General features: G+C 45.6%; 3 protein-coding genes across 5 annotated transcripts; 2 read left to right on the forward strand and 1 right to left on the reverse strand.

Moving 5' to 3' along the window:
- Positions 1 to 1748: 1748 nt before the first annotated feature.
- On the forward strand, positions 1749 to 2318 carry LOC108084751 (chitin-binding domain protein cbd-1). Its single transcript, XM_017181063.1, has one exon. The coding sequence runs from the start codon at positions 1749 to 1751 to the stop codon at positions 2316 to 2318; it is 570 nt and encodes a 189-aa protein (XP_017036552.1).
- Positions 2319 to 3131: 813 nt separating this feature from the next.
- On the forward strand, positions 3132 to 10654 carry LOC108084779 (protein abrupt). Of its 3 annotated transcripts, none has more exons than XM_017181100.3 (5): positions 3132 to 3167; positions 5441 to 5608; positions 6204 to 6527; positions 8289 to 9316; positions 9496 to 10654. In XM_017181100.3, the coding sequence occupies exons 2-5, from the start codon at positions 5468 to 5470 to the stop codon at positions 9947 to 9949; spliced, it is 1947 nt and encodes a 648-aa protein (XP_017036589.1). In that variant the 5' UTR covers positions 3132 to 3167; positions 5441 to 5467; the 3' UTR covers positions 9950 to 10654. The 3 variants fall into 3 exon arrangements, with proteins under 3 accessions (XP_017036589.1, XP_070141291.1, XP_070141290.1); XM_070285190.1 differs by having other exon boundaries at positions 3153 to 3167; positions 5438 to 5608; XM_070285189.1 differs by lacking the exon at positions 3132 to 3167 and having other exon boundaries at positions 5238 to 5608.
- A 44-nt stretch (positions 10655 to 10698) lies between these two features.
- flr (actin-interacting protein 1 flr) lies at positions 10699 to 14110 on the reverse strand. Its single transcript, XM_017181084.2, has 7 exons — positions 13958 to 14110; positions 13496 to 13617; positions 13004 to 13094; positions 12510 to 12773; positions 11395 to 12449; positions 11180 to 11330; positions 10699 to 11113 (listed from the first exon to the last, which is right to left on the reverse strand). Exons 1-7 carry the CDS (start codon positions 13989 to 13991, stop codon positions 11004 to 11006), a joined length of 1827 nt encoding a protein of 608 aa, XP_017036573.1. The 5' UTR covers positions 13992 to 14110; the 3' UTR covers positions 10699 to 11003.
- Between the last annotated feature and the right edge of the window lie 2 nt (positions 14111 to 14112).

A 14112-nucleotide genomic window follows, 5' to 3' on the forward strand; every position in this document is an offset into this window, starting at 1 on the left:
AGCCATGTCCGTCTGTCCGTCCGTCTGTCCGGGTGTTTTTCAATATTTTTGCATCATGTTTGAGATATAGCCATTTTATATTATTACAGCATTTTGGTACAATTTTTATGAAAATCGGACCACTATATCTTATAGCTGCCATAGGAACGATCAGGAAATTAATAGAAAAAAATTAGAACTTCGTTGTTTTTCAACGTATTTTAATCTACTTTGGTACATGAGCTTTTGGTATTATTTCAGAATTTTGAAAACAATATTATGAAAATCGGACAACTATATCATATAGCTGCCATAGAAGCGATCCGTAGATGTAGAGCAAATGTAAGGCTGGGAATGTAAAACTGTAACTGTCAAACTTCAAACATAATAAGTATAGGTAAAATGTTATAAAACTCTGTTTAGTGTCTGTTTTCGGCATTATTATTTATAATATAAATATCAAAACCAATCTGCAAGGGTATACAAACTTCGGCGTGCCGAAGTTAGCTTCCTTTCTTGTTATAACTTTAACTTTAAAAGTATATCGGAGTAATCTTTTTAAAAAAGGATCTTCAAAGGATTGAGCTGGACGGACCACTGAAAATCACGTTTGCATTTCAAATTCATGTCCAACGTTTTTAGTAAAAACTGAAAAAACAAGAAAGTTAAATTCGGAACGCCGAAGTTTGTATACCCTTGCAGTTTGCAATTGGATCTTTAAGAATCGATCCATTCTGGTCAATTTAATAGAATTAATTAAAGGAAATCTATAAAAGTTGTATATACATAGCATGTAATTTGGGTTTGATAAAATTAAAAAAAAAAAATTAAAATGATATATAAATAAAATCGAAATTCTGAAATAATAAAAAAAGCTCATATCTCAGAGTTGATTAACAACGAAGTAATAATTTTTTCTATTAATTTCCCTATCGATTTCCATAAAATTAAAATCAAAATTCTGAAATAATACAAAATGGACATATCTCAAAAATTATGAAAATATGTTGAAAAACAGCCAAGTAATAATTTTTTTTTCTAAACATTTGTCGATCATTGGTATGGCAGCTATAGTCGTCCGATCCGGCATATATAGCAATGAGAGTATTCAGAAGACTATATGCAAAGTTTCATTCAGATAGCTTTAAAACTGAGGGAACAATTTAAGTAGAAACAGACAGACGGACATGTCTAGATCGAGTGGGCTTTTGATGCTGATCAAGAATATATATACTTTATAGGGTCGGAAACGTCTCCTTCACTGCGTTGCAAACTTCTGACTGAAATTATAATATCCTTCAAGGGTAGAAAAAACGCAGTGCAACAACGAGATCTTTTCTTGTAAAGCCTTGCCAAAAATCCATTCTTACTTATGCGGTCTAGAATTTAGTCATAACCGCCTGTCTTTTTATTTATTTATTCATTTATTTTGCCAAAGGTTTTTTTTTTAAGGCCAAACGTATTGGGTACCAGGTATCTACCAGTTCTAGCAGTCAAGCTGTAATAGGAGTGGTTGAGTGGCACTTCCACCTCTTAGGGAAGATTTGATTCTCTCTTTAAATACATTTGTGTTCCTTTATCATAACAAAGGCAATGCACAGCCATGACCCATTTTCTGACAAAAGATAAATAATTTGGCAAAAATATTTTTCAGACCGATATAAAATACAAGAGCGTTGATAAGAAAACTTACTCAACCTTGAAAATTGACATAAAAGAGCTCTGCTGACTTCATTCGCACCAAAAAACAGAAAATATAGCGTTTTACCATGCCATTTGAGTCGAGCCTCGTTATATATCTGCTACTACTCGCCGGAGGCTTCACTTTCATCCAAGGCGTCGACTTTCCGCAGTGCGAAAATGTGGAGTCCAACACCTTCGTCATGGCCATCGATGATTGTGCCTCTTACATCTATTGCAACGGAGAGGACTCGTTCAGGGACAGTTGTCCGGAGCAGACATATTTTGACGACAGAACCCAGGAGTGTGCCTTCGACGATGCTGGGGTGTGCCTAAGAGGACCAGAGGCGATCGTGACAGAACAAGAGGTAGAGGAGAAGGACCCGACACCTAGTGCGGTTTCACCTGCCCCTTCCGGGGATACCACTATTGGCCCTTTTACGGATTCTCCGGCTGCCGCGCCATCCTCTCCGACCGTTAGTCGTCCGCATTGCGAGTCGGTGGGCGATGCTGTTCATCCGCATCCCCAGCGCTGCGAATACTACTATCGGTGCATCAGCGGTTACCTGACCATAGTGCGGTGTCCTTACAACTACGGATGGGACTTTGCATTGGAGCAGTGCAGACCGAGCACCGAGGCCCGGTGCTTCAGCTCATAGATCTAGATTTAGGACTGGGATATAGGGTTTGGGCTAATCTGGGATATGGGTGGCTTCCAAACTAGGGCGAAGCTAACCCGAATCGAGGCGCGCACAGATGACAATAATAAATAAATATTTGTGGCATTTTAATGAATTGAAATGCGGATTATGAAGGGGCAGGGTGTGCTCTTGCAGCTGGTTCCGTCTCCATCTGGCGATTCCATTTGTATTTGTCAGGCATAATTCAAATCCAACGAGCAGGTACGAATTTATTTTCGGCCAACACTGTCGACCGGCAGCGGCTGCTGTCGCCTCTTCCACATTTTATTGCAAATTAATAATGCACACGAAGCAGCGCAGGTCTCATTGCTCCTTGGTCGTGTCAATTGTGTCTAGAGGCGGCGTGGACGGACGCAGTTCCCGATGATGCCCTGATGATGATTTGCCGCTGGCAAATGTTCTGATTAACTAGCTGCGGAGCAGCCAATTAATTTGGGTAAGAGGCGAGATCGCGAGTGCAAAACCGCCAAGATTTCTCTTCTCTTCAGCGGTTGTTGCCTGCTCATTAATTAAAGAACATGGAAGCGAGAAGCTGAGAGCCGAATTCGAATCCGCTAAACAAATGGCAGCACACCGCAGCAGTAACACCAGCAACGGCAATAGCAACAAGAACAATATTTGGGCCAGCGGCAGAGCAATAGCAACACCAACAGCAGCAACAACAGCAACGACAACCGCAGCATGAGATAGAGGAAAATTGTCAAGAGATGGACATTCGAAAAATAGAAAATCTCCAACTAAAACGAAAGAATTGAAACATTTTCGGATTTTTTCATTTCAGATGCGAGCAGCTAACGGTTAACAAAGGTACGCGCTCGTTCCGTCGCGAAAATCTCAAAAGGGAAAATTCGAAATTTCGACAGGGGAAAATGGCATTAGGAAAACAAATGTGAAAAAAGAATGTGAAGGATGCTTTAAGATAAAATAGATACCGAGTGAATAACGAATTCAATAAAGTTGTGTAATGTCAATCGTAGTTGAAAAGCAATACGCTTTTTAATATGGATAATAACGGCCAGAGTGGGACTGAAATGAACGTGTCGCGAAATAAGTTGGAAATACATAAATATGATTTGATGGTCGGCACGAGTATTCCATTGGCACATAAGAACATAAGAAGGAGATAAACGTCCTCGGTCGTAAGGGTTGGCCGCAGCTCTATTATTAGACTCCCCCAGGGGTGGTGATGTTGGGCCACTGGATTATGCGTGAATCACAGCCACATATAGACCGCTGATCGTGCGAATTCTATAATGATATCCAAATACCTAGATCTCAGGCACCGTTGACACGAAATTTATGTGCGCCACATTTCATGGAACAAATAAAAGTTAAACAACAACACACGCTGGGGCGAAGGCTTAAGAGTGATTTCTTTTCCTCCAAATTATGCTGATCTTCTGAGGAAGCGGGTGACGGAAAGACAAGGCGTATGAGTGATTATGTGTGTAAATATTACGCATCAGCATCAGCAGAGTACGATCTAAATCGAAATGAAACGATTGCGAAGTGCTTTGGAAAAAATAGTCACGGATGACAAAGGCAGGCACTTGGACAACAAATCAAAATAGACAGCCTGGCGAGAGCGTTTAGCATAGATCTTTATTTTTTGGATGGCTATTTAAAACGCCGAAACAACAACAGCAACCAGCGGAGGAGCAAGACGGAGGAGGACGGCGGAGCTGAAAGGCTGAAAAACTAATTTCGGAAAATCAAGTAAAAACTGAGCGAAATACCAAAGAGTTACGGAAAAGAAGGCTGCCTGACTGTCACGACACGTTCTTGTGTGAACGAGCGCCAAAAAGGCCGAGCCGCCACCTCAGCACCTCAGCACCACCCATCCTCCATTCGCCATCCATCTATCCCATCCCATCCCATCCCAGCCCCAGGCATCCATTGTACCCCATCAGGCAACCTACACCATCCATCGTCTCTCAATAGAGAAATGCTTAGATGCGATCTCAGTCCTATGTGCACACATAATGGAATGAAGAAAATTCCGTCCGTCTAAAGCGGCAATAGCAACAATTGCACGCTGGGCTAGCTGAGATGCCTCCGATGCGGACACCAACACGGACACAGACTCGGACTTGTCACTTTGCTGCGATTTGCATCGAGTTGCTTTGCTTTGGTTTGGGTTGGGTTGTTTTTGGGGGGCCTCCAATGGACGGCGGTGCAGCATAGACAGAGAAATCTTTAGCCAGCTTCGTGGTCTGGCATCTTAAAAATAGCCCTCGGACAAAAGTGTGATGATTGTGGCCACTGTCCCCTGCCCGTGCACTATAAAGATCCGAACAATGGAAATTGCCAAATTTATAGTGCACCCAGAAACCCACAGCAATATCGTCAACAGCAACAACTACAATCCCAGGCCAGGCCAGCCAAGGAAAACTTATTTTATTTAAATAAATTTAATTTAATTGCCAGCAAAGAACACAAATAACGCTGGGCGTGTGCGTGTGTTGGTGTGTTTTTATTGTAATTTCGATCCGTCAACTGGGCACAACCGGGCCCCGGTGCCAGCCGAGATGCCCGAACGCGTTGCCTAACTACTGGGCGCTTGTTAACTTGGTCAACGCAGCTCTGATTCTGATAGTAGGCAGCCCAGAGGATTGAGTGCCGGAGCAGCGATAAAAATCTGGGCAATATTCCCATGTGCCTTGGAGGAGCGCGCAGCCTCCCGGTCCCCTCCGCCACCAGAAGAATCAAAATGCCTGGCTGTATGAGTAATAGTCGAGATGCTACGACACAATACGTATACGCGCTGTGGTGCGAGGAAACAGCAGTCAGATAGACAAACCGTCAACGCTCTTCGAGGCACTCTGCTCTGGTCCGTTGAAGAACCGCAAAATAAAACGAATAAGTCGAAAAGAAACGACAAGGAAAGTGTGTGCGACAAAACGCTCAATAAATAAACAAACGAAATGGCAAACAAACAAATTATGAAAAACGAAAACAACGCCGAGTGGCGAGAACAAGGCGACGCGGACAGATTTTGTTTACCTCCCTGACATCCCACCTGACATGAATGAAAATAATATTTGTGGTCTACTAATTAGATTCCCCCTCTGTTGCAGCAGATCCATGTGATCCACCCCAGATGAATTATGGAACATGTAAATAGCACTAATACCAGACAACCGCACCATCAGCACCAGCACGAGCAGTTGCAGCAGCACCAATTCGAGCAGCAGCTGCAGCACAGCGAGAACCAGCAGCAGTTCTGCCTTCGATGGCACAATCACCAGGTGAGATACTCCAACCAAATCCCACATTTATCCCCAATATGCTGCCTTCAATGGGGTGGTGCTCAAAGCAAAAAACGGAATTCTTCTCTTCGTTCACTGCGCTGATCTTTTGCCAGAGAATCATCTAGGGGCTTGGCCTCAGCCATAAAACTGGACTGGACATCGTTCACTGAAGCGAGCGCACCGAGCGAAATGTCGCCCCTTCTATATATATCCCGAGATACGTACAGATTCACACATAGTTTTCCGCATTTTCATATAGTGACAATTTTTGCTTTCGACGTTTACTAAGGCGGCTCAAAGAGTGCACAGAGGCGTAGGGGAGGCGATGGCCGTCCAAAATAGCGGAATAAACCATAGGGAGGGGGGTTCGAGCCTGGGGAGAGTCAAATAAATGGAAAGATTCGTGCAATTGCCAAAATCCAAAGAATTTCCACTGAGAGTAGATCACTAAGTTTGCGAGCAGCTGCATCCAACCACATCCCATCTTCACCAGAGCATCACCCTTCCCAGGGAAAGTGTATTTTTATGATCGGATGACCCACTTACAAGTATTTCTGTCTTCCCTTCTGCTCCCCTGGCTCATCCCTTCCAGACCAGTTTGCTGAGCACTTTGCCGGTGCTGCTGGACCAGTCGCATCTGACGGATGTGACCATCTCGGCAGAGGGCCGCCAGTTGAGAGCACACCGCGTTGTTTTGAGCGCCTGCAGCAGCTTCTTCATGGAGATCTTCCGTGCGCTGGAGGCCAGTAGCCACCCCGTCATCATCATACCGGGCGCCAGTTTTGCAGCCATTGTGGCGCTGCTCACCTTCATGTACTCTGGCGAGGTGAACGTTTACGAGGAGCAGATACCCATGCTGCTGAATCTGGCCGAGACGCTGGGCATCAAGGGACTGGCCGATGTCCAGAACAACAACGTAAGTACTGCCAGAAAGCACAACCGAAAATATAAAGAAAAGCTAGGGAATTATTGTCATTATTTCATTATAAACACAACGACTCGATGCAATTTTGTTTGCTGCAAATGGTATACAACTTTAATTATATTACAATAATTTAAAGCATGGCGTTTCGACTTCCCTTAAATAAGATGCTCATCTGTTTAATATTTACGACAATATCTAAATGTACTTAAAAGGCAAGGTATTATAATATAAGTCCGAAATTTAAATTCCTACCGCATACCTTTATAAAGTAAATATATTTGTAGAATTTAACTGTATTTAACGATATCAGAACTTCAATTTTATTTTGATAAAATAATGGCTAAGGGAACCAAGACGCCCAGCCCACTGTATGGAACGCATATCCACAGAGTGACAGAGCCTACTGCATGGCCTTGTTTTATGCCTTTCAATATCGTTTTTCATTGACGAGTTGCACATAAAAGAGCCCAATAAACATTTCTCCAGAACATTTTCGTCTTGTCCGACATTTTAATCTTATCTGCCTTTGAAATATGTATGTATCTTAAAGTCCTAGTCTTTTACGGGTCGATGGACTATTTTGCTATTTTGCGCTCACTTATTGGATCGTTAGCAGCGGATTTAGGCTTGAGAAAATTTTCTTTAATTCCCGTAGAAATATTGTGTTTTCATTAAGCGTTGTTTTGCGCCTATTTTCAAGATATTCACGTTATTATGTTTCTTCAGCTTGGCAATTTTATATTAAACAGTTTGACACAACACATTGAACTCATTTGCAATTTCATGTACTTTAATTCCTTCGGTGAACTTTGCTACTATTAAAGACGTGACCTATAAATTTAGTTACATCGGCCTTTTTACCGATAATTTAGATACATTTTAATTCTTATTTTTTTATTAATATTAATATTATTTTGTCAAAATAACTTTGCCGAAAAAATTAGATGTCTGCATGCATTCCTACTAGCATAAAGTGAATGCTAACGGTAAGGCTTCATATAATTTGATATACATTGAGCGCATTATTTTATCACCAGTTTTTAAAGATTTTGAGCAGAGCTATGCTAAATAGTCATACCAAGGTTTTTTCAAAATAATGGTGCCGACTAGTGTACTTGTGGTAAATGTATTGGAAAATAGAATGAAAAGTGAAAAACTTTTTACATTTTTAAACGAATACGCATATTATATAAAATAGCTGTTGTGTTACAATTTAAAAAGGGTTTAGATTACATTAAATAGCTGCCAAAGAAGCGATCGATAGATTGTTTGTGTTTCATTTGAACAAACTAGATCGATTTAGAATTCAATCAAATCAATTCAATTGATAACTGCTAACTATACAAACGTTGACTTCCCGAAGCTAGCTTCTCTATATATCCATGGCACTGAGCATTACATTACGATTACATCGTCTCATTCACCAACACTCTTTATAAATGCAAACCTATTAGACTTTATATTATATTATATCAAAGTTTCTAAAATAAAAATACCTCCGACACATATATAGAGTATGTAGCACTTTGTTACTGTGATAAATTGCAAGGTCAATCATAAATAATGTATCGGAATTGATTTTCACACGGACAACTGTCCTTTGTCAGTTCGTTTTTTTGTAAATAACCAACAAATGTCCATAAATTACATTTACATTTCGTTTATAAGAGCGAGTTTAAGAGTGCTCTAGTAAAGTACGAATTTCCTCTATGTATTAAAATACTAATCTTTGATTGGGAATCTCTTTTGCAGCTACCAAAGACAGCGCGAAGTGAATCAGCCTCCTACATGAATCCGTCCAACGAGAAGTCGTCAGAGTTCGAGCGTCCTACTACGCCTTCGCCCACGCCCACACCCACACCATCTCACACGCCCACACCTGCCCTGCCCCTACCCCTGTCCCAGATGCCCAGTCCTGCTCTGACCACCCCTCTGTTGGCCAACAAGCTGGGGTCAGTGGGGTCTGCAGCCATGGGCACGACGCCCCTGGAAAACCTTTTTAAGTCGCTCCAGTTCTACCCCAGCCTTTTGCCTCAGCCACTCAACTTCTCTCAAACGGCACTAAATAAGACCTCGGAGCTACTGGCCAAATACCAGCAGCAGTGCCAGCTTTATCAAAGCGGGGTGCAGGAGGATCTCCAGGAGGCAGACTGCTTCGCAGCCAAGCGACTCAAAGGCGAAAGTCCTCCCAAGGAGTTCAGGCGGCTGGATAAGAGCCTGGCCAAGGCCCCGAAAAGTGCTTCAGCCAACAGCAGTAGCAAGTCCCCACCGGTGTCCGCCATAATGGCCGCCTCGCCAGTTACTCTCGCTCCCTCGGCAATGGCTCACTTCTCCCCCCAGCTGCCGGTGGCCAAATGCTCCTCGGTCAGTTACCCCAGCCCCGTGAGCCAAGGTCAACTGTATAGCAACAAACCGCCGCTGTACAGTGTCGCTGCTACGCCCACGACAGCCCAGCAGGCGGCCCAGATGCACCACCACCAGGTGCCGGCGGTCACGCCCTACATTTCGCCTGAGGACCATGCCAAACTGCAACTACACATTGAGCAATACCAGAGAGAGGCCGCTGCTGCAGTAGCCGCCGCCGGGGGAATGGCCTTAGTCAGTGCGAAGTCGGAACCCAACCTGCTTTCGCTTGGCGCCGATCGCGACAAGCCGCTGCCCCCCGCCGCCATAAAGCCACCGTCCAACTCCAAACTCTACGCCACTTGCTTCATCTGTCACAAGCAACTTAGCAACCAATACAACCTACGCGTGCATCTGGAGACCCATCAGAATGTGAGGTAAGTCGGAACATAAGCAGCTACTTGCTAAAAGTGCTACGCCGAAAAGTATGTTAGGATTCAGGTTATACAAATTAGTCATCTTTAAGGATTATCTACAAATCCATTCAGCATACAATTAGCATTTTCTATGAAGACTTTAAAATCAGATATCACTTAATTGGCTGTTCTCCCTTTAGATACGCGTGTAATGTCTGCTCCCACGTGTCCCGCAGTAAGGATGCCCTGAGGAAACACGTCAGCTACCGGCATCCGGGAGCCCCGTCACCCTGTGAGAACGAGGCTAGGCGAAAGCGAGTCTCCAAGTTGACGGCAACTTCTGCGCAGGCAGCCACCACCATGCCTGTGCCCGTCAGTCATACAGTGACCAGCGGGGAAGTGGGTACAGCGACAACGACAGCGATTGGGTGCCCTGGCCATGAGGGACGAAATCCATACCTCTTCCTGCCCAATCAGTTTCAGATGGCGGCCGCCGCAGCCGCCGTGGCAGTTGCCGACTCCTCGCCACCCACTGGCCAGTCATCATTGGACTTGGTACCCGAGCCGCCGCCAGTCGTTAAGAACGAACGGGAATTGTCGTCCGCCAGTAATGGAGAAGCGACAGGCGTCGAGACCACAGCGGTGGCCACCTGAAGAAAATATTTGCTTCAATATCAACATCAATTTTTCAGTTCACCTCACTTACGCACCTACAAGGAACATCCCCGCCCATGCAGTAGTGTTGTCAAGCTCACAATTGAGTGAAAGAGTTGGACCAACGACCTTATAATGGCAAGAAGCATGAGGCCCATACACAGCGATAGCACAAAGTTGAAAGCACGAGCGTCGAAACGAAAATTTCGACTGCAAAAATATCGTACGGCGTTACTCATCTTGTTATTATAAGGTCCTTGGTCATGCTGTGCCCAACACTGAATCTATTAGCCCCACCGAAACCAACGTCTTAGACCCGGCTGTGATAATTAGCGCAATTCGTTTTCGTTTTCTACACTTACACATGCGAGCGCCTTTCTATCTTAATTTATAATTATACTTTTAGCACAAATTTACGTTTGATTTTGCCGAGCTCCAGCCTGCTTGAACCGACAAACGTCGAGAAGCCGGCGGTCGCATTGTGCTCCTTAAACTGTAGCAACCTCCGAGGCTATCGAACTGCAAGTTACAATTACCTTTCGCTTTCACACGCCCACACATTCTAGTATACTAAGCAAAGTTTTATATAAATATTGTAATTATATACACACCAGAACACGTACACACTTTTGCACACAAAAAGACAGGGTGAAAGCCTACGACACTAAAGTCCCAAGTTAAAAGGAAATAAATGTTTAAGACAGACGTCCTCAGTGTTTAGATGATCGGCGATCGAGAATAAGCAGAGCTATGCAAAACTAGTATATTTCATTTCATAATACAATAATTTATGTACGCTGGCGTACTCTACATATCTTTGTTTCACTTTCGCAGTTCAGATAGTATAAAAAAAGTTGCTCGGGCAGCACACAGACAAAAGGTTGAATATCCATGATATGATTAGCAAACACTTTGGGCTTAAACTTAGAGACATGACAAGAGGTGAGCGAAGGGACAAAATAGACATAAATAGCTAATGTAAACTGTTGCACTTAAATGAAATGAAGCCAGGGGGCGGCCAACTTCTCTCCCTGGATAAGTAAAGCTGCGGCATTTAGATGGTCTCCACGTGCCACACCTTGGTGTTGCAATCTTGGCCAGTTGAGATCACAGTGTTGTTATCCAGCCAGACCAAGCGAGTGATTTGAGACTGCGGATGGGCATCTGAAACGAAGGGAGGGAAGGTGACAGGTCACAGAAGGGCCAACTCTTACGTCCACGGAAACCTACTCTTAATAATGGTGTGCTTAGCAGGGTTGGTCACCGACCAGATGATGATGGTGGTGTCCAACGAACCACTGGCCACCAGCAGGGAGTTCGGCGACCAGGCCACCGTGTTGACGCGAGCACTGTGGAAGCCCCACTCCTTGTTGTGGGCAGGCTAAAAGAGCAGAGACACAGATTTATAGATGCACAATATGAGAAACATCTCTAACAGTACTCACCTTGTACTCATCCACCGAGTAAAGCACCACCTTGCGATGGGCGTCGCAAGCCACCAGATACTTAAGGTCCGGCGAGTAGGACACGTCGGTTACCGCGCCCTGATGGTCCATCTCAGTTTTGGGCTCCAGGACTCCGTTCTTGAGACTGTAGATGTGCAGTTTCTGGTCATCACCGCCCACAGCAATTTCCGAGGTGTCCGCGTTAACGGCAATCGAACTGGCCTCGAACTTGATGGGCAGCGAGAAGATTTTCTTCTGGTCCTGCACGAGGGTCAGCTCCTTGATGCAGGCCAGCGCGATGATGTTCTCGCTGCGCAGAATGGCGAGTCCGCGAGGCTGGCAATTGAGCTTGACGACGTAATCGGTGTATGCGTTACCCTCAACGCTGAACTGACGCAGGCTGTCGTCGATGCCACAGGTATAGACAAAGTCGCCCCAGGCGGCGATGCCGTTGATCTGATTGCCGTGACCAGTTCCTGTGATACGGTCGTTGGTGCCATTGCCAGAGTTCCAATTGGTCACTACGCCGTCATGGCTGCCGGTGTAAATGGTGCTGCGGTCATCGCTCAGGCCCAGTACGGTTATGGGCTTGTTGTGGCCCTTGACTACGCGCAGCGGCTTGCTGGGATCCTCGACGTTTAGGTAAGTGATTACGCCCGAAAGGGAAACAGTGATCAAGTGCTCGCCCTGCCACAGGCACGACACTTGCTGGTCGTCCACGGTGGCTCCCATAACGAACTCACTAATCAGCTCACGCGACTCCACTTGCCACAGCCGGCAGGTCTTGTCGCCAGAGCAGGTCAGTAGCTGGCTGCCGTCCGGCTTCCAAGCCAGGGCGTACACACCACCCTTGTGAGCAGGCGAGCCGAACTCGCCCACCAGCTCGGAACTGGTACCGTCGTACAGGAAGACTTTGCCGTCAAAGCCGGCCGAAGCAAAGAACTTGCCGTCTGGAGAGTAGCGAACCGCTTGGACGAAACGGGAGTGATCCTGCTTAGTCATCTTGAACTTGAACGGCGGTCCCTCGAACACGGCGATCGTGTTGTCTTCGCTGCCTGTTGTTTATCAGCAGGTTAGTAACTCCACAACATCGTTTGGCTATTCAGTGTGCTTACCTGTCACGATGCGGAAGGGCCTAGCTGGCCGGAAGTCCGCCGAGTTGATGGACTTTGATTGGCCACTGATTTCGCCCACTGATGTGCCTGTCTCTGACATGAAGACATGTCCAAATCGCTCGCGACCCTCTCCTACAGCGACAATGCGCTGGTTATCCGGCGACCAGCTGATGTCCTTGATGGGCCCTGCGATTGGCTGGAACTCATTCTTCAGGAGGTGCTCCTTGTTGACCGTGTCCCAGATCCGAATCTTTCCCGAGGCGTCTAGAAAAACGTAAAAGCGAATAATAGTAGTTCCAATTTCCATTCGCAAACATCAGATAAGATAAGAAACCGTTCGATGCTCGTCGGTCTCCCCAAATGGTAATTCTATGCATGGGCTGTGGCGTGACTCACGGTGACCACCGATTCAACACTGTTGTGGCTTCGCATGCTCCGCTGCCTGCACCTTGTGCCGTGCGCCTCCAAGAGTGAAATTGCTGTGCGTAACTTACCGCCAGATGCAATGTAGAAGCCGCTGGGCGAGTATTTGGCCACGTTCACTGCACACGAGTGCTCCGTGTAGACATCGGCGATGGCTGGATTCTGTGGGACGGTCGAGAGACAGAAAAGACAGTGCGAGAGTGCTTTTTAGAATCACTTTTACAATCCGACATACATATGTACATAGGCAGCTGGGACAGAGCAACTTAATGCTCAATCGGCCAGCAATCCGAACATCATAATGAAGTTACGTGGGCGGCAAACAAGAAATATTCCGTGCGCCTGTATGAGTGGTTGATTTTGCCGGTCGGCCGTGGAATGGGTGCTGTATAAAAATAAATATAGAACAGCTGCCGCTAGCTAACAAAAAGAAAACAAAACCGACTCATACTGGCAGACAGGAACGGAAAAGTAGCAGAAAACTGCAGCTGTCCAAAAATAAAACACCATTTGGAAGAGCCTACAGTTTATGGCAGGAGTATTCTGCTGCAATATCAGCTTACCTCGATGTTCCGGATAATCACAGAGTTCCCGTTCGTGTAGAGGAAATTCTTGCCCTTAGGATCGGCGCCCAGCACAATCGGCTGGCCGCGTTGGGTGCGCGGCAGTGTCGCATAAATGTTTTCTGCAATTTAAACCGCGACGAAATGCGATTAGACAACAGATTAAAGAAAAAAAACCTAGATAACACCGGCGAGTTGGCATGGAGTGGGACGGACTGGGCGCGGCCGTTCCCGACTTCTTAAACGGAAACAAAAGAGTGCAAGGGTGGAGCCACCTCCCCGCAGCCCCTTTATCTTGCTGCGGCGTCTGTCCATTTATGGGCATAATCACGACGCTTCCGGCGATGGCTTTCTGCTTTTACCGTTTTCGCTTGTTGACTCATCCCCCTTCTCGTCACGTCAATGCCGGCAACTCTTGAACACCACCAAATTGGGCTATCATTCTCTTGCATGCCAACTCACTGTTTTCGTAGGCTGGTGGTTGGGGCTGAGCCATTGTTGTGTTCCTCTGTGCTGGGCTAGTGGAGTACGAACGATACTATATTGCGAATTTCCGTTTGATTTATAAAACCGACAAGCTATGGCGCAGTGTGACCGAATTGAACAATTGCAATAAG

This window comes from Drosophila kikkawai, chromosome 3L, assembly GCF_030179895.1.
Source record: "Drosophila kikkawai strain 14028-0561.14 chromosome 3L, DkikHiC1v2, whole genome shotgun sequence".
Classification (NCBI taxonomy): domain Eukaryota; kingdom Metazoa; phylum Arthropoda; class Insecta; order Diptera; family Drosophilidae; genus Drosophila; species Drosophila kikkawai.

Coding starts and splice junctions, on each gene's coding strand:
- LOC108084751 (XM_017181063.1), top strand. CDS start 1,749: ATGCCATTTGAGTCGAGCCTCGTTATATATCTGCTACTACTCGCCGGA.
- LOC108084779 (XM_017181100.3), top strand. CDS start 5,468: ATGGAACATGTAAATAGCACTAATACCAGACAACCGCACCATCAGCAC. Junction 5,609..6,203: donor TTCGATGGCACAATCACCAG/GTGAGATACTCC, acceptor CATCCCTTCCAG/ACCAGTTTGCTGAGCACTTT. Junction 9,317..9,495: donor GAGACCCATCAGAATGTGAG/GTAAGTCGGAAC, acceptor TTCTCCCTTTAG/ATACGCGTGTAATGTCTGCT.
- flr (XM_017181084.2), bottom strand. CDS start 13,991: ATGGCTCAGCCCCAACCACCAGCCTACGAAAACA. Junction 13,618..13,957: donor ACCACCAGCCTACGAAAACA/GTGAGTTGGCAT, acceptor TTTAAATTGCAG/AAAACATTTATGCGACACTG. Junction 11,331..11,394: donor ACTCGGTGGATGAGTACAAG/GTGAGTACTGTT, acceptor CTGCTCTTTTAG/CCTGCCCACAACAAGGAGTG.